General features: G+C 42.6%; 1 protein-coding gene across 11 annotated transcripts in view; it reads left to right on the top strand.

The window, feature by feature from the left end:
• GRM4 (glutamate metabotropic receptor 4) overlaps positions 1 to 23433 on the top strand; it is a 506939-nt gene that overhangs the window by 243407 nt on the left and 240099 nt on the right. For all 11 annotated transcript variants that reach the window (XM_077334409.1, XM_077334410.1, XM_077334412.1 and 8 more), the window contains one exon: positions 5993 to 6209. In XM_077334409.1, coding sequence (XP_077190524.1) covers positions 5993 to 6209 — 217 coding nt within the window. The remainder of the gene's footprint in view (positions 1 to 5992; positions 6210 to 23433) is intronic.

Here is a 23433-nt window from a genome sequence, read left to right as displayed (position 1 = left end):
AACTTGGAGCAATTAGTTGCCATGTAATCTTCCCCTAAGAAGAGTCTCCAGTCTGATTTACCCTTCACATATCTGAAGACATGGCTCTGGAAAGCTCATCTGTAACCACTATGCCACAATTCCCAAAGGTCAGTCCTCTCCCACACTTTACGAACATTCCACACCACAGGTTCTTGACACCCATATCTCCACACCCACGCCCTAATTTGTCACCATGCCACCACAACCTCCCACATAACACACACATTCAACCCTATGCTCTTACAGACTGGACAACCCCTTCCCTTCCTCTTCTCACCACCAAGCTCTAGCACCTGTTGTATTCCTGGATACAACAGGCTTTGCCTCTAGTATGATATAAAAATTATAAGACTATCCAAGCACATAATTTACTGCTACTTCAATAATCTCCAGAATCTTTGTGTAAGGAAGTCAGAATGGCTGGTTGGTGCTGTGTGTGTGTGTGTGAGAGAGAGAGACAGAGATTTTTGACAATATGTTGTTTCCGTTTCTCAAATTAATTATACCTTTGGAATATTCTGAAGATATAAAGTGCTATAAAATGTTTAGTGTAAGATTTTAATCCACCGTTCAGTGTATCGCAGTACTGATTAATTTTCACTGGGACACATTTAAAAGATGCTGCTGGTGTGGAATCAGATTTTGTGAAGATTTTTTAAAACTATAATAGTATGATCATACCATCTTGAGCCAATCTGAAACATTTTCTTTTTAAAAACATTGTGCTTAAGTAACTGAAATCTTGGATTTGGGGGGTCAAAACTCACCTTCCATTTTGGAATTATATTGGGAAAACATATATTAATTTGGATTGGGAAGCCTCAGTTGAGATTTAAATAGGAGGTTCAGAATGTGTTTATTTGTATTTGTCTCAGTGTATTTGTCTCAGTGTGCGAAAATTATACTATCTGTTGTATAAAGTGTTACTGGAAGTTTAAACCTGTTATACTGCACCACTACAAGATTTATGTTAACCTGGAAATTTATTATTAATAAAGTTACTAATAAAGTGCAAAAAAACAAAAACAAACCCTCACCTTAGCCTTGGACCTACTGAGTGACCATCAACTGGTTACTTCAATATCAGCCTAATGACTCCATCAGGGAAACGGGATGTATTAGGATGTACTTGTGTGGGTGAGGAAAGATACTACCTGATCTGAATTCCAAAAGATCATGCCGAGTTATAAATCTAAGTAATGGCAGCAATAATTTAGACTCTGGCAGAAAATAAATGTTGCTTTCATATTTTATTATATATTATAATTGATGGGCCTAGGAGTCTCTAGGAATTAGAGATAAAACAAATTTGCCTCCTTTCCGCAAATTTTGATGGTGATTGAGGAATGGTTCTTCAGATATTCTCCAGCCATCTGGTACCTCCCTTTGACAGATTATATTTGATTTCAGCATTTGATATCTGATGGTACCAATTATATCAAAGATCAGCAATAAATATTTTGCGGCATTTTTGTTTAATTTCTGTCTGCAACTGTGTCATTGCATAGTTTCCATTAAGGTTCCAAAAAACCCAGGGCTCTTGGGAAGATTGTTTGACATACAGTAGTATTTAATATTAGATAGTACTTGATCATTGACAAGTAATGGCCTTTTTATCTGACTAAATTTGATGGATAGCTTGCCATGATATATGACAATTTATAACAGCCTTTCTCAATTTTTTTACTCTTGAGAAACCCCTGAAGCATTCTTCAGGCTCTGAGAAACTCCAGAAGTGGCACAATCATGCACAATATGGCTGTGAAGCATAGCTGTGTACATGCCCAACCAATGCCCCTCCCCTTCCCACCCCGTTCAGGCCTATCATTGGCCATTTTGGGGGGTAAACATGCCCATATATGATTATATCACACTATAGGCTGGACTTCTGTAACTCGCTCTATGCTCGCCTGCCCTTATCCTTGATCCGGAAACTGCAACTGGTCAAGAATGCAGCTGCCAGCGTCCTCACAGCAACACCTCGGAGGTCCCACATCCGGCCCATCTTCCAGCAACTGCACTGGCTCCTGGTTGAATTCCATTTCAGGCTTAAGGTGTTGGTTATTACCTTTAAGGCCATATGCGGCCTGGGCCCAGTATACCTGAGGGACTGCCTCTCCACCTAGCCTTGCACTCTACTACTTCCAACCTCCTGGTGGTCCCTGGCCTCAAGGAAGCCCACTTGACCTCAACCAGGACCAGAGATTTCTCCATTCTGGCCCCCACCTGGTGGAACGAGCTCCCAGAGGAGATCAGGGCCCTGACAGACCCTAAACAGTTCCACAGGGCCTACAAAAGGGAACTCCTCCGCCAGACCCAAACCATCGCTTCCAGTTGGCCCCCAACCCCCCCCCCCCCCACTACGACTGACCCTAATTGGCCTTACCCACAGGGTTCTATGTTATTGTTATGAGCATGTTATTATTGTTATAATGTTATTACTGTTATCACCTGTTACCATATGTTATCTGTATCTTTTCCTGTTTCCTGTAATCCGCCCTGAGCCCTCGGGGAGGGCGGTATATAAATATAATAATAAATAATAAATAAAATGTTTATCAAATTTAAAATATATATATAAAAATTAACTCTCACCCATTCAGCAAACCCTTCCAAGTCCGTCAAGAAACTCTAGTGTTTCATGAAACCCTCATTGAGAAAGCCTTGTCCATAAGATTTCAAGTTTAAAACCTTCCAAAATCATAACAGCCAAGAGATGAAAACAACTTGAAATTATTTCTAGTCTGTGTTTTGAAAATGTGAATTTGAATTTTGCATTGTAAATTTTTTTAGATGAGAAATATTTAAACATTTAGATTTCAAATATTTTTAGATATTTGTTTTAGCTCCATTATGAAAGTATGAACCTAATGAAGGACTAATAACAAAATTGATTTGATTTTTCATTTATAACTGATGTGAGGGAATTCATTATGAATTTCCAAGTGTCTGCAAATAATTGGGGGAATGAAACAGTCTGAGTAGTTCATATGGCAGAATTGATCTTTCTTTTAACTGAATGGGTTAGAGTTGAAAGCAGAGGTGTCATCATAAGTCTACTCATAAAAAGGGGGACCATGTCACCAACATTGCTGGCAATGACATCTTTTCTGGAGTAAGTGACATCATACTGCTGGTGGTGCTCCAGCTTATGGCCCAAATGCCAACTGCATAGTTTTGGTTGAATGCTAGAGCATCTCCGGTACGATGATGATATCACTTCTGCTTGTACTGGAAGTGAGGTCATTGCAGCAGCAGCTATTGCCCCCTCCAATTTCCCTCCTGCTGTCATGCTGAGCAGCTGTAGGGGGGGGGGAGACCTTACTGTAATGCATGCTGAATTTGACACATACCTGAGACTACTTTTTGGTGAGGATACTTCAGCATCTTCTTGTTTGGCTCGTATTCTCTTCAGTAGTCAGAAGCTGGAAGCTGAGTTTTTATCAGTTTGCTTGGTTGTTTGTAAGAATTTTGAATTTGTGAATGAGCCCTCAGAATGCCTCTTTCTTAATGGTGTATGGATGTCTAATCTGTCATTTAAATAATGTAGGGAGAATAGGGTTGTCCAGTCTAATCTAGCAAGCAGTGGGAGACGCAGGGGAGCATTATCATAGAGCACTGGCCAGTTCCTAGAAAAGAATAGCATCATTTCTGTTTCCCCCGAGCACTGATGTCATACCATCAGCTGACTGGCATCCCTAAGTGGAAGTAGTTCAAGTGATTTGGATGGCTGGAGTGGAAAATGTATATTGCTATTTTCTCACTTTTCTCTAACAGCTAGTACTTCTGCCAAATTGACTTGTTGATAGTTACAGATGCCATGTTTTATAAAAAAACACCCTTCTCTGCTATCCCTGGAGTTCCTGACTGCCCTTTTGAAGTCTGTCATAATTAGATTCAAATCTGGGGAGGAGATGAGACTGGTGGGTGGTGACAGCTGCACCAATTAAGCAAAATATAAACCACAACAAGGGGAAAATTAAAGCAGCAGATATCCATTTTATCTGCTGGGTTTTTTTTTTGGTACATTCAAATCTGGGTGCTGGGAGCCCTTTAGATCTCTCTCAAGTAGGTGTTCCAGGGTCCCCAAGCCATCTGAAATCTCTCTTTTTCTTTCTATATCTATTATTTAGAGATGAAAAAGATCTAGTATTTGTCTGTCTGCTTTTATTTGTTCTCGGAGAAGTCCTCTGTTGCGTTTCCAAATTTTGTGGGGAAAACATATAAACTACAACAGCATCATTCTGATGTGTCCCGATCTCGTCATCTGGAACAATTAGACAGAATCTATTATTTAGATTCTGGGGAAGGCACTGGCAAACCACCCCGTATTGAGTCTGCCATGAAAACGCTAGAGGGCGTCACCCCAAGGGTGACTCGGTGCTTGCACAGGGGATACCTTTACCTTTTTTATTATTTAGGTAAAAAGGGAAAAAGCAAATATTATTTTAACCGCTGCTGCTATTCTTCATCCTGTGAATCATATCTGTCCTATTAAAAGGCAAACAAGCTCTTGGGAGAATCTGAAGGCATCTGGAGATGGACATCGCCCATTGTTCATTCCTCAGAGTCTCTGCCTTCTATTCCATTGTTTGTAAAGAATCCAAGGAAAATATCAGACCGGGGCTTTGGATTATGAAACCTATATGTTTACTCATTACTTTGTAACATTTTAATGGGACAATGAAAGGTATTGCCCTACGCTTGCTTGTTGGTTGTATATGTTAGTGATATGTTGTGTAAATGGCAGTATGTTTTCTTCTTTTTTTCTGACTTGGATTCTTGATTTCAACTTCTCTTTGCAATTTTTCTCAGGCTTGAGACTGAAAAGCTAATAAAGAACAAAACTTTCTTCATTCAGATACACTTTCAAAAATGTTCATCAGAGCATGAATGCTAGTTGGCACTAGTAAGAAATACCTGGCCCCCTTTACTATTGTGCATGTGTGAAAGGTCCCAAATGGGCAAGTGAATGGAACAGTCCTGTTACTATTGTTGCTTATAAAACGTTGGAACACTTACTTTACTGCTCATGGCCATAGCACATGGAGGGAAGTGGCTTTAGCCTTCCATCCTGCAGCCATGTTCATGCTTGCAAAGAGCCCTGTGAAATCACTGTTAGCTCCATTGTGCAAATTATGTCTAGCCTAGCCATGAAAGTATTGTGATAGTTTTGTAGTGGATCCAGTAGTGTCTCTACAGAGCAGTTTGAGGATTCAAGAATGGCATATGGGAAAGAATGGAGCTGTTTCTCCCCACATGTTGTAGAGCTGAGCCAAAAAGGACTGGTTTCTATCTTGTAGCCATAAAACTCACATTGTATGTCTGATATGAAGTTCTCCTGTGACACATCAACTTCAACATGCTAGTTGAAACATATGAATTAGTATATGTGCAAATGCTTATCCTTTGGAATTCTCTGTCTCTGTTTGGTAATTCCTGCTGTTTTTCCTCTATGATGAATTTCAATGTAAAAAAAATGTGGTTATTTCCTAGCCTGAGAAGCTAGTATGAGTTTAAAACTCCATAAAAGCACTATGGTCACAATCTTGGAAAACCATAGCATAACAGGAAATAAGTGTTTTAAGTAGAGAAGTAACTTGCCATAAAAATGTTCAAAACAATTATTCCTGCATATGCCTTATGCACACACATGGCTGTTTAGGATTGTGTCCTAATTTGTTCTTTGGTAGATGATGTGATCATTCAGATTTCTTTTGGAATTGTGCTGTCCCTTGCAACCTTATGGTGTGACATTATTCAAGCGGACTCCATGGATTATCAGACTACTTTACCTGGCATAGATACTCACCATCAAGAGTTTGCTCCCACTTCCATTGTAAGGAGAAAGAACAGCAGTTTGTTTACCATTTCATGGAGCTGTCCATTATAGATTAAATGCTCAGATACTAATCTATGGTTTATGGATTTTCCCAGTTTAACATTGTGATCTTTTGCTTTGCTCTTACAGATTCCCCAGATAAGCTATGCTTCCACTGCCCCCGATCTGAGTGACAATAGCAGATATGATTTCTTTTCCCGCGTCGTCCCCTCAGACACCTACCAGGCCCAAGCTATGGTGGATATTGTCAAAGCATTCAAGTGGAATTATGTTTCAACCTTAGCCTCCGAAGGCAGCTATGGTGAGAGTGGAGTGGAGGCTTTCATTCAGAAATCCAGAGAGGATGGTAAGTACAGCTCTGTTCTTATAGAGGCATAAGCCATAAAATTGAGATATTGAATGCAACTTCATGGAATGAACAATAAATAACATTTCCTCCTGTGGAATGAAATATGGACTGCAGAATTTCTGTGAATGACTGAAGTCTTGATGTAAAATTGATATGTCAGACTTGGAGGTCATGAAAGGTCATTTCAAAACTGTAGTATGATATTATTATGTTTAAATAGTGACTCTCCTTTGGCAACATGGTCTAATTATTAACATTTAAAAATGACATTGCTGATGGTTGGTGTTCTCAAAGGTCCAGGACAATATTGTAGCAAGGCAGTATGACAAAGAGGATTGGTACACACATGCTGATCTAGCACGTGGGAGCTTGCTGCTTGTCTGCTACAACCTGACAGCAAGAGTGACACGGGATGCTTCCTCTGGTGAGGGATAAGAGGAGCACGATAGTTTTTAAAAGTTCTAATAACTAGAAAAGCTGTTACTATACAATGGCCACAGAATGGGCAAGCCACAAGAGTATGTGTGAGGAATCTATAAGTTTGAATTTCTGATCCAGAAAAAGCAGATATAGTATGTGGAATGTTCTTTGCACATTCCTAGCATGGAGACCATTTCCCCTCTAGCATAGCATTAGTGTGAACCATGCCATAATTTTAGATTGAATTACATAGATTGAACTACATTGAACTACAATGTTTGATGCCAACAGTGAGTAGTGACACTACTTCATTTGCAAGCACAACTGACTCAAGGAAGATCCTAATATGTGTGCAGCATTCCCTGTCCCAATGAAGGATCTAAGTCCAAACAGAGGGTTTACGGAAGAATAATATATGTGTAAATAAAGAACAGTAAAACTATCAAGGTCTTTTGATTGCGTGTCTGATGAAGGTAGCTTTGACTCTCAAAAGCTTATGCCCTAAAATCTTGTTAATCTCTAAAGTGCTACTGGACTTAAATCTAGTTCTCACATTTTGACTGGTTGTGCTCCTATACCCTTTGGATTAACCTAAGAAGTACACATTTAGAAATAGAAGCTTTTCCCACCATTTCTCCATGGTAGACAAGTTTAACCTGTGGGATTTCTATGTGCTAGACAGCAGTTAATGGCCAGGAGACTGGGCTATTTAAAATAGTGGCAAATGGACCTGTGATCTTTCCTTACAGAAAGATGTGGATGTGTTTACTAGATCCCAGACTTTTGAACACAAAGTCAAAGATCAAGACCTTCAAAGCTTTCTTTGGCAGATAGATTCCGATGTAGTGTTTTTTGTCTGGTCTGGTTTGTGACTCTTCTGTCCCTCTGTCAGACTAGCTGCAGAGGGCTTCCAACCCTGGACAAGGGCCTGAGTGCTTATGTGTTTATCAAGCACATCAAGCTTATTGTAATTGCTTATTTCTAAGGTCTACACAGTGTCCAAATGTTAGATTTGGTAATCCCCTAGAGATGTAATCCTGCTATAAATTTCACACAAACTGGTTTAATTGCACATCCTCGATTGAGTTCATTACTGTGACTGTTTGTGGAGGAATGGTGATTTGTAGGATCTTACTGATGCTACAATGTGGTCCATTTGGTATCTATGTGAAGAAATAAATTACACAAGAAGTAATGAGAGATGGTATTTCCCTTGAGAGAGAGTTAAATCAAGAGATCTCAAAGTATGAATCAAGCCAGCTTAAGACTCCTGGACAAATGTCAAGGGGAAGGGTGTCACCTCTGTGAATATCTCACTCCCCTACACACTCATGAAGCATGTTACTATTTGGTGGATTTCAGGTACTGGGACACAAGGGAACAGCTGAAGCCCATGGTCAAGTGGAGGCCTTATATCTATAATCACTATATACTCCCATTTTAAAGACTTGTTATTCCCTGGGCCAATGATAAGTACCACTTTTGGTTTTGTGACAATTAATGACGGGAGGTTCTTTAGGACCGAATTCCAGGGTTAAATCTCATTGCTACTGACTTCCAAAGATGCCAAGGGCTTGAAAAATCAATATTATTGTCAATTAAAAAGGTAAAGGTATCCCCTGTGCAAGTACCGAGTCATGTCTGACCCTTGGAGTGACGCCCTCTAACGTTTTCATGGCAGACTCAATACGGGGTGGTTTGCCAGTGCCTTCCCCAGTCATTACCATTTATCCCCCAGCAAGCTGGGTACTCATTTTACCGACCTTGGAAGGATGGAAGGCTGAGTCAACCTTGAGCGGGCTGTTGGGATCGAACTCCCAGCCTCATGGGCAGAGCTTTCAGACTGCATATCTGCTGCCTTACCACTCTGCGCCACAAGAGGCTCTTATTGGCAATTTACCATGATCATATTTTGATTTCCATGCAAGGTGAGCTCCCTCACATCATTAGGTTGATGTTCAAAATATGCATTGAGGACCATGTATGAGCAGCTATGCACCAGTGCAATAGCAATTTCTGCCGGGTTTTCACACGTAAGTTGCTTCATATACCCCAAGGTCATGAACAAATGAAACAGCCAATCTAAGCAGCTCTTCATCATGAATAATAACCAAATACACCAATATAAGATGGGGGAGACTTGTCTTGGCAGTAGCATGTGCAAAAAGGATCTAGGAGTCTTAGTAGACTATGCATTGAACATGAGTCAGCAGTGTGACTCAGTGGCTAAAAAGGCAAATGGGATTTTGGGCTGTATCAAACAGAGTATCGTGTCCAGATCATGGGAGTTGATGGTTCCTCTTTACTCTGCTACGGTTTGGCCTCACTTGGAGTACTGTGTTCAGTTTTGGGCACCCCAGTTGAAGTGGGATGTTGACAAACTGAAATGTGTCCAGAGGAGGGCAACAAAGATGGTGAGGGGTTTGGAGACCAAGACATATGAAGAAAGGTTGGGGGAGCTTGGCCTGTTTAGCCTAGAAAGGAGATGGCTGAGAGGGGATCTGATAACCATTTTCAAGTGCCATATGGAGGATGGAGCAGAATTGTTCTCTCTTGCTCCAGAGGGACAGACCAGAATGAATGGGATGAAATTAATTCAAAAGAAATTCCATCTAAACATCCGGAAGAAGTTCCCGACAGCGGTTTCTCAGTGGAACAGGCTTCCTCAGGAGGTGGTGGGTAAATCTTTGGAAATTTTTAAATAGAAGCTAGATAGCCATCTGACGGAGAGGCTGATTCTGTGAAGGTAGAGGGATGGCAGGTTACAGTAGATGAGCGATTGGGATGTGAGTGTCCTGCATAGTGCAGAGGGTTGGACTAGATGACCCATCAGGTCCCTTCCAACTCTATGATTCTATGATTCTATAGGGCTGTCATTGGCTAGGAAAAAGTACATCTTCCCTTGATGAATGATTACTACTCCCATGAGACAGTGTAAGAATGTACATATATGAATTTCCCCCTATTTGAAAAGTTCCCCTGTCTCTTGCATTAACAAACACTGGGTTATCTAAACATGATGGGCCAGAAACACTGTGGCTTGTGCATTATGAACAGGTCTGTGGTTGAGGCCAATCTGACCTAGAGCTACTATGGGCCTCCCTATTCCTCTCCTCTCCACCCCCTATATCATGCCTCCCTCTAAAGGGAATCACTGAATTCCCCTGATTTATTGTGGTGGCTACAGAAAAATTGGGATTTAACTATGTTTTTAAGAGATTTACAGTTTTTAAATGTATGCCATTGTTAGAACCTGCCCCAAGCCCATGATTGCAGAGGAATGGTGTATCAATTAAGTTATAACTAAATAACTAAATTAAAATAAAACCTGCTAAGCTAACTTTGAAGCTTTTCTCCAATGGTAATAGTTGCTCTACTGGTTGAAGAAGAACTTACTTTGGGGGATGGCTGCTCGGGCTTCAGGCTTGGCTGAGGAGAGCTGTAGAATATAAGTAGTGAAGCAATAGGCTGTACACCCCCGAGATCTCTCTTTTGCTGTCAAACAGGTTTTAATAGAAAGTATTTGACAAACATAATGCATTTGTGTCCATATGAAAGTACAAATTCCATGAGGTAGTGTAAGAACATGCATGTACAATTTGCTTCAGATCTGTCAATATACCTGCCTTTGCCAGTAATGATTATTGAGTCAGGCAGCGATAGGGGACACTGGGAAATACCTTGTAAATGTAAGCACCATCTGTGAGACTGTTCATGTTTTGTGCCCTTAAAGACTATGCCAAAATAGCAGAACTGGGGGTGGTATTGGTGGCAGAAAATGAAGCCTGTGTGTGGAATCTGTGGGAGAGCAACATGTGACTGTACATACTGACTGAGAGCCAGTGGGGTGTAGTGGCTAAAGAGTGGTAGACTATAAAATGGAGAACCAGGTTTAATTCCCCACTTCTCCATATGCAGACCTTGAATTAGTCACAGTTCTCTTAGAACTTTCTCAGCCCCACCTACCTCACAGGGTGTCTGAGGAAGGGTAAGCCAGTTTGGGACTCTTTTGGGTAGTGAAAAGCAGGGTATAAAACTAGCTCTTTTTCTACATACACAGTTATGTTACTGGTTGTGCAACCAGCTCTATCTAAAGAATATGAAGACAAGTAAACACGTTGCTTCACTGTGCTGATTGCAAATGGAAAAACAGAGTCTGGGTTGACCCAGCAGGTGATTGCATTTTCTTGCTGATTTTTATTTATATGTATTAATTTATTGAATTTACAGACTGCCACTCTTGGCCCGACTGGCTCATGATGGTTTACATTAAAATATAAAATAATTAAAAACCCAGTATCATAAAACAGTTTACATGCAATTGATATAATTAGATGGTGGCAATAATTAATACCCTACTGTCCCCCACTATGCTTCAACTCTTCTGCTCACAGTTGTAATGTCTGAATAGATGTCCCCAGGTGATATTGGCCTTGGAGGGGTGGGGTACAGATTGCAAAAAGAAAGGTTGGGGACCCAATCTTAATATCCCGGTTTCCAGCTTGGCCTCAACCAAATGTCTGGTGGAAGAGCTCTGTCTTGCAGGCCCTGTGGAACCAAGAGAGCTCTTCTGGGCCCTCAGCTCTTCTGGGCCCTCAGCTTATTTCACCAGGAAGGGGCCAGGGCCAAAAAGGCCCTGGCCCTGGTCGAGACCTGGCGCACTTCCCAGGGACAACCAGCAGATTCATACCCGCAGAGTGAAGTGTCCTGAGGGGAACATAAGGAGATACAGATAGGTCCTGCAGATAGGTATGACCCAGGCCATGTGTAGCCTCTTAAAGGTCAAAACCAGAACCTTGAACTTGATCCAGAAGCTAATCGGCAACCAATGCAACTGCCTCAGCATTGGCTGGATGTGGGTACTCCAAGATGACCTGGTGAGGATCCCTGTGGCCACATTCTGTACCAGTTGCAATTTCCGGGTCAAGGAAAAGGGTAGGCCCTCACAGAGCCTACCAGGCCAAGGACAAGGGTAGGCCCACTATTGTGAGAAGTGCAAACTCAAACTTCAATAGAAGGCAACCTATACTTTAAAACCCCAAACACCTCATAAGTAGGGCCTAATGAGAGGGCTGTGAGGAGAAGCCAGTTTCCCCACATGATGATGGAGAACAATTTCAGATTCTTTCCTTCCTTAATCTTTATGCTGTACTATTATCCAAAGAGGCAGTCTCCTAATTAATTGAGGGAATACCAGTCTCAAGGGAAGGTTTGTGGAAGTAGCAAAATGGCCAGCATTTTGTGACAAGAAGAGAGACCAATAAAATGGGGGTGTATGTGGAGGATCCAAGACACATAGAGACACATACTGCTGGGAAACAGTGTGCTTCTAATATAGAGCAAAACATGCCCTCTGGTGAGCATGACACATTTTCTAGAAAAACCATAACTTAATGGGCTTTCCTGAGATGGACACGTATATGTGAGAGGTCTAATGATCCTACAAATACCTGACAGGAAAGGCTAATGGTTTAGATGGACAGAACTAAACATTGCTTAACTGTCACTAAATTAGGGTAAGTGAAAGCAGAAGAAGTAAAGTTGGGCATGATGGGATTAGTCCAAGAGTGAATCAATAGATTTTGGGAGACCCATTGTCCAAATTATGCATCTCTGCTATATGTAGGGAGAGTAGACAGTCAGCCACTCTGACTCACCTTTCAAAATACTTGCCCAGGCTTGTTCCTGACTGGCATCCATTTTGTTTCATTTTGGGCCAGGCAGTGTCCTGTACTTAAGATGCTGGGGGGCAATATTTTAAGAAAGGTGTTTCTGCATCTATAAGATATAAACTGCCCCTTTGTGAAAGGAGGGGTTTGTCTGCTTACAGCATGGCAGATACAAGAGCCTGCCCCTTTATTAGCATGAATGGGTAGCCATCTTGTAGAGAAAATTCTGTCTCTGCTGCTTCTTTTCTGTTCTTCTGGAAGGTGCTCCAGACAGAACTTTTCTAGTAGGTATATTCTTTGTCTTTTAATGGATTTTCAGGGCAGCCATTTTTTCCCATCCTCAGTCATGAGATGGTGTTAAGAAAGAAATGAGACTAGGCATATATGCCATGGCAAAAAGAAGGCTGAGATGCATCCCTGATGGGTGTGAATTCTTACAGCACCAGTAGATGGTGCTTCAACATTTGCTGCATAATTCCTTTAATTTTGATTGTAGATGAATAAAACTTGTTGCTGAACATGTCAAGCAGCTCTTGTGATGCTGGCATAATGTCATGGTCCCAAGAATGCATTCCAAGAATTTATTAGCTGGGGGGCATAAAATGGCCACCTTCTAATGCATACACTAATCGTACCTTTAACTCTGTACTTTGTAGACAGAAATCAACAGATAAAGATTTCCCCATCGCTGCATTATCCTGCCAGGACAAACTTCACTGTTTAATATCTGCTTCTTAGGCGTGTGTTAAATGCACCAAACTTTTGTCCGCAATAAAGGAATCATGGCAGAAGACAGTGCACTTCCTTGAGGTGTAAAGCTTCATGGATCCACGTCAGAATATTCATTCTTAGGCTTAGGCCATATTATCCATAAGGCCATTCTGAAAGGCAATTGATATACAACATCATGCTCAGACAAGGTTGCCAACCTAGAGAAAAAATGTCCTGCCTAGGGCTGCCAGATCTCCTGCTCTGATGGGAGACCCCACTCCCTCCGCAGTCTGGGTTCCCTAGTGCTGCTTGTAAGAATCTGGGCTCTTGAGTGGCCTGGAGTCCCCACTAGCCAGTGTCTTCAGCCTAGGCTGGTTCCTAGCTATCCTTCAACCTACCATCCCAGGGTTGTGACCAGCATTTTCTGGATTGGTGGAGTTGTTTCAAACCTGTGAAGAAAACCTTTTGTTTTGTGACCTACTTCATCCTTCTTTCAAATGCTGATTTAGCGAGGATGTTGATACTGTAGCAGGACAATGATGGACCATTAAAGTGCAATCCCATTTTTTCTAAAAAGGCTCCTATTCCTTTACATCAAGTAATTAATCTAAGTTTCTGCATTTTTCATTCTGGGTGTTCAATATAAGGTACCTTTTTTTCCCTACATGACAATGGCAACCCAAGGTATTTGGCCTCCTGAAAAGGCAATGATTATAGAATTTATTTAATTTACATATTTGTAAACATGCCTTTCTTGTCACCAAGTCAGGACCTAGTAGATGCCCCTGTCCCTCACTGCCCCTGCTGCTGCCCACACCTTTCAACAAGAGGAGGCAATTTTCCTTATGTCTTGGCTACCACAGTTCTCCTACAAAAATAACATGGTAATCCACGTGTGTCAGGTCCCAGTCAGCTGCAACCCTTTCTGACTCTGAGAAGAGGCAGATCTGAGGGCCATTCCGCACTCGTCCAAAATAGCACAATGGTTACAAATTGAAATCACTACTGTTTTGCTGTTGTGCACAACGTCGTTGACAATCTGCAACACTCCTGAAACCGATCCGCAAAAAGCGCTTCGTTGTAGCGCTTTCAGGGAAATCCCAAAAAGTGGATTCACCCGGAAAGCGCTACACTCCTGCAACCAATCTGCAACACTAGCGGGAAAGTTCTGTGTGTTACCATTGTTGTGGTTTCTGCAAAGTCCCTCCCCCTAGCTCTCTCCTCTGATCTTCCGGCGAAGCGATCGCCATTTTTTTTCTTAGAGTGAGCGGAGATCAACGCACCGGCGAGCCTTCGTTTACCCAGCGAGGCTTCCCTGGCTGCAGAGCTGTTTTAAGTCACCAAGCACGAAACAACACACAGCCCCGTTTGCTGGTTTATTTTCCCTTTATTTTTCACTGTATTTTCAGCCGAAAATCGCGCCCGGGCTGGGGGGGGTTTCACTCGGGGGGAGCATGGCAATGATGAAACGGCAGCTCAAACACCACCTGCTAGCTAGATGGGTCTCTCTGTTGTAACGAATCAATGCAGATTCGTTGCAACGTATTTTTTTTAAACTTCCTTAAAGGGAAAGGGGCTTTTTGGGATCATGATAACGGCCGCCCATTGGCTGCTTGACGGCAAGGGGCGGGACGAGCTCGGCAATATTGCTTCCTAGCTAGCGATTTTTGCCAAGACCGGAAACCTGTGGGAAACGATAGAAACGCAACTGGATTCCACTACAAAACCAGGTATGCATAACAATGAATTCCACAATTTAAAATGCCATTTTTCCGTCCCGCAACCAATTTTCCACATAGATCCTGGTACGGAATGGCCCTGAGAGTGTTGCTAGGATCAGCCCCTGAGCTTCAGCCACTGCCAACAATCTCAGCTTCAGAAGCACCAGAACTGCCTAGAGAACCCAGCTCAGAACCTGAACCACCACCAGGCACAAGCATCCAGCACCTCCAGCCTTTAGACACTAACCCTATGGCAGAAGCTCTGGCAGTATTTAGCTTCCCACCTTTGTCTCCTGAGCCTAATGAGCAAGGGTGTAGGAAGCAGCGCTTTGCTTTTCAGGAAAGGTACAGGAGCATGAGGCTGGCTGCAGCTGTTAAGCTTTTAAAAAAGTAGAAGGCAGAGGCCCATTGTGCTGGCAACTTCCTTCCTATTGGACCTGCACCCTTCCAGTCCCTGCTTTGGACTTTGTGGACCCTACTTCTCTGTCTGACCTTTGACTTGTGACTCCTGCCTATGAGTTTTCTTCTTGCCCTGATCAGACTTGGCTAGTGAGTGTTTGTTTTTCAGGCTGTTTGCCTCAGCTTCCATGAGTATGTTTTGCTTACTCTCTTCAGGACTGTTTTGGCTGTTTGCCCATCTCTCCTGCCTTGACAAATACAAAAAGTATAAATTTAACTAAAATAATAAAACTTAATGTGTTAATCTGAGAAGAAATCATGCAATGACCTTTTAGTGACGTAACCTTATAGCCCATTGCACAGAACAGGTGACTAAATCCTGACAGGAAGGTATCTTTTGGGAGAACAGGAAATGGCATAGCTGTGCTGCTCTAAACAGGCCTGGGCAAGCAGAAGGGCAAGGAGATTCTCTCTTCTGACTGTCACGTAGGAGCTGCAGTTGGGAGCAGCTGGTGGGTTGGGGATTGTTTCTCTCCAAAATCTGCCTTTTCTGGTGACTGCCCAATGTCACCTCATTATAGAGCCTGCCCTAGTATATGAATGCATTCTGGAAGTACAACCTTATCAAGCAGCTAAGAGGCAAAGCATTGCACTTTACTTCAGGCACAGAGATGTATTGCCTCCACTTACAACAGGGTGATAAGCAAGTCTGCTGGCAGATCTTCATTTCTTTTCATATTTGGCTGGTTGAGCCACCCTGCCTAGCTTTGCTCTGACTTCCCACCCCTGGCTTTGGTCAACCACCTCGTGGGGATGAGAATGTCATCTTTATTCCCTGGAGTGGGTCATGGCCTGTACTAGGTGAGCCTGCACACTCAGAGACCAAAATGCTGCTCATGAAACTGATGGCCTTTTGATAGTGTAGAATGTCCAGCTAACAAATTACAAAGGAATTCACCCACTGTATGAAACTGGATATCTTGCCCATCCTTAATTTTAGAAAAAGAAAAAGAAAGGAAGGGGAAAAGGGAGAGATGTAGTGGGAAGGGAAAGGAGGGAAACCATTTCTCTAGCTTTCCAAATTGAAAACTGAATTGAAAAGCTGTGCGGTGCCGCTGACATCCCCTTGCAGCCTAATCCTTCTGAAAGATTAAAGATGTCTTTGGCCATATATTGTATTGATTCATTCTCTGAAGTATAAATCATTTGTTCAGCAGCTGGCTGGCAACCAGCTACTGTTTACAGTTGATGTTTAAAGGGAGGGGGAAGTAGTGCATAAGTGTGTCTGTCCGGGCACTATATAAATATCAAAGCCTCAATTAAAAATATTGCGGCAAGACAGCCCTATATGGGTGTTTTCTCCCTCATGTAAGCCTGGGTGGCCCCACAATATAAGCTGCTGGTTGTAAGACTTGGCCACTACCCCCTCTTAGGCTCTAGTTCCCTCCCCCTTCCCACTTTGGAGCTCTTAAACTGAGCTTTGGCAGAGACTGACTACTAGGGAATGAAGGCTAACATTAGCAGACTTCTTTCTCATTCAATTCTTCCCCCCACATTACAATTCTTCCCTTTTGTCCCCTTTAGCAACTTCTCACTTCATTTTGTCTCACTTTTTGATACTTTTGTGAATCAATTTTAAGTCAAAGTCCTGCTTCCATCTTTATTCCTGCCTTAAACATTTTTGCACTCAACATTTTTTTTCATTTCTTCCCTTTTATATATATATATATATATTTCCAGCTTTGTGTTCCCTTCTTAAATCCACTGCCCCTCCTCCCTTTCCTCCTCCCTCTCACATTCTCCAGAAAGGAGAGATTGGTTGGAGTTGGACTTCCTACATTATAGCTCTAGAACTACTGTCAGTGATGAAGCTGATCTCTGGAAGGCTTATAGTTGTAACGCTAATGAGAAGAGTGAGCATGAGCATACACAGAATCCTTTTACCTCAGCACTAAGTAATCAAAAGTCGCAGCTGCTTACTGAGAAACTCTCATGACTGAAGAGGGTATACTGGGGGGGGGGGGTCTCCAACCCTTTAAAGCCTGTAGCCACCTTTGGAATTTTGTAAAGGGTGGTGAGTGCTACTCTAAAATGGCTGTCACAACAGGTGGAGCAAAAGAGGATGCCCCCCTCACTGTGCAGAAAGAATCACTGAAGGGGAATAAAAAGAAGTCATGGGGCAGGGGGGGGGGAGAAGAGATAAAGAGAATGGGGAATAAGAAGGGAAGCCAGAATGAGTAATGGAGTAACAAGCTCAGATGCTTACCACTCCTGATCCTGCAGTAGCCATGGAAAACCATTTCATTTGAATGAGGGCAGCCACCAACAGCCTTACAAACATTTTCTGAAAAGCTCAGGAAGAAAGAGGGGAAGTGCTGGTGGGCACCAACGAACTCCTGGGTACCATGCTGGCGAACCCCGAGCTATAATTTTCAGGAAACCTTCATCTCATTACCTTCCAAACAAAGTACAAGTTGAAAAGAAAGTAGGGATTGGAACAAACTGGAAGACAGCAGTGACAAAGGGCTGTGTTTCCTCAGTGTTATGTTCAAGCATCTCTTCCCCTCTCCCCCTTATTGGCTTTTTATTATGGGCAAGCAAAAGAGACAACTTTAATGCACCCTTATTTCTCTGTCTCTGTCACCAACCTGGGTAGTTTTCAGGAGAGAGCAGACATTTATAAATACTACTAGCTTTTAACTGAGCATAAAGTTGGCACTATTGCTTGGCTCACCCAATTTAGTGAAATTATCCCCGAAGGCAGATGCTTTAACTTGTCTGGAGACTTTGGAGTCCTAAAATTCCATGCTCAGCAAAACTTAGCAAGGATTTGTCAGGAAGAAGAAAGCATTTTGCTGACTGTTGCTGTAGGGTGCTTAGAAGGGATTACTACTCTGGGAGCAGAGAGAGTGACACGCCTCTCCCAGACTCTCCCTTTGGAGGTCACTGTAGGTGTTGTACAATCCACAGTGCTGCACAATCAACAACAGGAGGAGGACTGAAAGACTCTGTGCTCTGCAACGACCTCTTTTGAGAGTCTTGACAGTGGCAGATTAGTCCTTTGGCTTCCCGGGAAAGTTTCCAGTGGGCTGCTGATGGTCATCCAACCCCCCCTCCACCCTTCAGTGTCCCAGCAAAGAAATAAATGGAAGGGCTGACTGTACTGAGATGGATGAGCCAATCTTCACTATGCTAATGAAGGAGAGCTGGCTGTGACAGTGCTTGCAGTTATCGTAATAGCAGCATTTCCAAATCAGAGGTGATGGGAAATGAGGCTGCAAAATTCAGCACTCTTTGTTCCCCCTTCAGGAATATGTTGCTACCATGGGCTTTGAGTTCAAAACCAGATATGTTCTCAACCCTCAAGATGTGTAGCAGGAGGAAGTGAGTGTGGCTCGAGCTTGCTGCTGTCTCTTTGCTGGCCTTTTTTTCCCCATGGCTTTTTGCTGCATAAGCCATCCAGAGAGAGCGAGAGCGGGAAGCAGGAACTAAAGAGTGCTTTCTGAGGCAGCAAGAGCCCTGTGGTGCACAGACTGCTGTCTATTACTAATTTAACTGCATCTGAATGGCACATTAAGTTCTGGTGAGATCCGTGGGACACTGGGCTATTTAGTTCGAGTCAAACTGTGTTATGGCCTTATAAATGGATAAGGGGAATAAAAACTTCGAGGTGACGAGCTTCTAATCAAAGGGCTATAAATAGGAACTGTGTTAATTTTAGGCTTCTCTGCTACTATGGTTTTGAGAACTGGCTGTGCTTTTAATATACAAAGAAATTCATTTGGGAATCTCTACTCTTCATAATTTTACTTGACAAGCAAGGTTCATTTTTTTATGTGCACATGTCTATGGATTTCCAGACAGATGGGTGGAAACGAGGATGCATTTGGTGTGATGTATACCTATGCATACATGGCTTGGATTTACCAGGTGTGGATCATGGCCATATTTAGACCAGCTTGTTGAATACATGTGGATCATTTTGTATTTACCTGTAATGAACTTTAATATACATAAATGTATAAATGTGACCCTGTTCTTCTACAATTTATTGTTGTATGACAGATTTATGATATCCACTAACATCCATTATTTTCTACTGGGATGACTGCATTTGTGGGGTGCTTACTGGTTTTTCTAAGTAGTAGGATGAGATAAACATCACTAAACATTATAAAGTTGAATTGCATGCAGCCAACTCACTTCCTACCTGATTGGCCCTCCCTTGAGATATGCTGCCAATAGGGAGAGAGCACTCTGCCAATGGGGCCAATCAGGTCAACTTGCAGGCCAGACAGCCAGGAAAAGCTTCTACCCTGGGAATGTTTACTCATGAGTAAGTCATGGGCCTACAGGGGAACTGATCTCTGCAGTCTGTAGAGAAGCTTTCATTCTTTGGGTTCTCCAGGTCTTACCTGGAGGCTGGCACCCATGACCAGTGGTGGGGATGCTAGCTTCCAGCTGGGACCTATAGGCCCCACTTCTGGGGTTTCTCAATGGTAAAAAAGTTGAGAAAAGCTGACATAGAGGCAGTAATTGAGAAACCCTCTGTAAGTTCTTTGCCTACAAATGTTTTCATGTTTGATTGTAACATCAACTGTTTATGATTTACTCTATTGAACTGAAGAACATACTAACTGAAAGATTTTCAGTTCTTTAAGCAAATTTTGCTATCAATTAAATATTTTCATTGAAGATTATGAATTATTTGATGTTTATTGTTATTAGCAATTACTGCCACCCAGCTTTTTTCTTTGTTTCCCACCTGGAGCCTGGCATCCCTTTACCTCCATGGGATCCAAAGCCAGGGCTTTTCTCCAGGGAGACTGATCTCTGTTGCCTGGAAATGACCTGCAATTCCAGTAGATCCCCAGGTCCCAACCTCTCCTATCCTGCAACCTCTCTGCCACAGAGTTCTCCCCTCCCAAGCAAGTCCTTTCCTCAGGAGCCTGGAGATGAGTTGTTTTAGAGTCCCCCCCTCCAAAACTGCCATTTCCCCCTGGCAACCCCTGGGTCAGGAATGTTTGGATGTGGGGCCTCAAGAGTCCAAGGGTGGGCAGGAGCTTTTGCCATATAGCCAGCTCCCAGGAAGGCCGCAGTGCAATTATGCATCTTAGCGCCCGTTGTATTCCTGGGAACAATGGGCTTTGCCTCTAGACTTTTATATAGCTGGGTATTTGTACAGATAAAGAGAAGTGCTTCCTTTGTGTTCTAGCATATGGTCATGAGCAGGACTGTAGGATTGTTATGGTCAAAAGAACCAGGCTAGTTGGTGGGATATACTTTGTAGCATGCCCTTTGAATGTTGGGTGTTTGGGGGCATATGCTGCCACATGTGGTTGGTGTTTAGGGGTAGCCGGGGACCTGTGGGCATCCATGCAGGACAAGCTCCACTCTTGCCATACTTCCTGTCCTTTCTGCAGCTTCCAAATGCTAAGCAGCAGCAGTGCATCGCAGTAATCACTGCATCTTAGTGATAATAACATGATGTATTTGACAAAGAGACAGGAATAAAGGCGAAAGCAACCTTTTGTTGTCACTTTGAATTATCACTCATGCTGATTTGCTGCCCTCAAGAGCTGTCATCACCCCCACCCGTGCCACCACCAGGCTTGTACATGTGGGTGCTGCTGGGAATGTCGCTCTTCTGGGACTGAAGAAGCCCCTACACTGGTAGCCTAAGGTGAGGCAAATGTGAGGGACAAAGGAATTGTTGTCAGTTCCTCTACTCTCAGATCATATTCCTTCTGCCCAAAATAAAATACCAGTTCAAGAGTATGACCTAAGTAGGACCAGTTATTATCTGAGACAGACCCATAGTTGTGTCACCCAAATCACTCATACACGTAGACCCCTATAGCATGCAAAAGTGTCCTCCTGCTAGCAAAGAGAAAACATGTATTGTGGGTTATTAATTAAGCTTCAAAAATGCATTTATTAAATTAACAGAAAGAATCAGAATCACACAAAGCTAGAGGAGAGCACAGAGGGCCATCCAGTTCCGCCCCTCCCCCACCTTCTTGAGGATTTAAACACACACTCCTGACAGGTGCTCATCCAATCTCCTCCTACAAACTTCCACAAATGAGACTACATCACACTCCAATGCAGAATATTCCATCTAAAAGGAGACTTCTTCACCAGAAAATGCTTTTTAATATTTATTTGGAACCTCCTCTGCCATAATTTGAACCCATTGCTCCTAGTCCTTGTATCTAAAGCTCCAGTAAACAAATTGGCCCCTCCAACATATCTACCTTTTATGTAGTTAAACACAGTTGCTATATCACCCCTTGCCCTCTGTTTCTCCATGCTACACATACCCAACTTTCTCAACCTCTCCTCATAAGACATGGATTCCAACCCCTCAACCATCCCAGCTGCCCTTCTCTGAACAAGTTCCAACTTGTCAATATCCTTCTTGAACTGCAGTATCCAGAACTGGACACAATATTTCAAATGAGGTCTAGTTGATGCTCTAGATTCTATGCTCCTAGCAATGCAGTCTAATACTGCATTAGCCTTCTTAGCCGCCATAGCACATTGTTGGCTCATATTCAACTTATTGTCCACCATAACACCTAAAGCACTTTCAAGCCACAGAACCAAGTTAAGTCAAGTAACTAAAAATAGGGGTGCTACAGATAGGAAATAAATGCACATGTGAAGTACAAGCATAGTTTAAACCCTTTCCCTAACAAGCTACAGGATGTTAAGGGAGAGAAAGATAGGGGAAAATAAAATACATGCATGCCTGCTTCCTGAAGACAGGCAGTCAACTCTGGAAAAGTGCAGCAGAATGGAGTGGAAAAGTAGAAAAAACAACCATGCAGTTGGGGTAACAAAGAGGGACCCAAAACCAGCTATGAACAGGATGAACACTTTTAAACATTTTTGCTAAGACTGAGGAGGGGAAGGTGTTGGCACTGGAATGTGGAAGTGATGAAAAATCCATCTCTCTAGGCTAGTTTTAAAAAGGTTCTCTCTCTCTGTGTGTGTGTGTGTGCATGCCCATTGTGGAAGGTAATTTTTCTTCTTTTGCATTACATGTAAAAGTGTCAAATATTTCTTTAAGGAGACTGAGAGTTTAGATAAGCAAGTAGATGGCTGAATACTTTACTTCATGGAGTGGAGGGATAACATTTTCATGAGATAAAGAGGAAAGTGGCTGGGGCTGGCCCAATGCTCATTGTCTTGATTATATGGTTCATTATTAAGGCCAGATTATCAAGGAGGAAGCCCCTTTGGTCTTTGGGGGGGAAAACCCTTCAGTTGACTCCCATCAGATATGGCTTTCACAAGATTAATGGAAGAGTTGCTTCACATTCCTTCACTGTTGACTCACTGTCATTTTGATAACAGTCATTTTGATCCAAACTCCATTTTACATTGGGAGGCCCATGCCAAGATTTGCAAATGCACAGGCATCCAAGATTGTGGGTCCCCTGTGAGGGGGAGTCCAAAGGCCTCAGTTGTCGTGAAGGTAATGTAATTCTGGGCCACTACAGGCATAAATGTTTAAATCCGGCAGTGGGTGATATGCTAACAGAATCTCGATCTTGTCTCTCAATCCCATGTCCTCTAAGGCAGCAGTGTCCGGGATGAGATACTATAATAGGAGGATAAGATGCTTACAGACTATAGCAAAAATGTCTCCCCTCCCTCGAGATTTATCTTAAAGTATCATCAAGTAACCCAGAGGGCACAAATGGGAGATGTTAGCTCCTCCCTTATTCTAGCCATGTCTCAGTGATACAAGACAGGTCAGCTTTCTCATCTATAGTTCAGTCCTGAATGTCTGCTGTTTTTCCTGTGACTGACCTGGCATTTAGCAAGAGGATTTTACAGTGCAGCAGGTTGTTGGTGTAAATACAGCCTCTTCTGTGATCCCTCCACCCTCCTCAGGATCAACTCCAAAAATCTCCCAAATGGGAGTTGGCAACCCTCTATACAAGGACATTATGATATGGACCATTTTGTTTTCAATCTCTTTCCTTAAAATCCCTAGCACAGAATTTCTCCTTTTTACCACGGTTACACTAGACACAACAGTTTCATTGACCTGTTCCCCTCAGCCCCCAAATCACTTCCCTAGTCAGTCACTGCCAGTTCATACCTCATCAGAGTATATTTTTATTTTTTCTCAATGTTTATCTCTTTACACTTACATTAAACTATTTGCCATGTTGTCATTCATTCACCCTGTTTGGAGAGATCCTTTCAGGTCAACGCACAGGCAGCTTTGGAGCATATCCATATGGTGATGGTGAGGTTCAGAGAGGGCTTTCATATAACTTATTC

The sequence above is a fragment of the Paroedura picta genome, chromosome 4 (assembly GCF_049243985.1).
Source record: "Paroedura picta isolate Pp20150507F chromosome 4, Ppicta_v3.0, whole genome shotgun sequence".
In the NCBI taxonomy this organism is placed as follows: domain Eukaryota; kingdom Metazoa; phylum Chordata; class Lepidosauria; order Squamata; family Gekkonidae; genus Paroedura; species Paroedura picta.
This window is presented reverse-complemented; position numbering and strand designations above follow the sequence as displayed.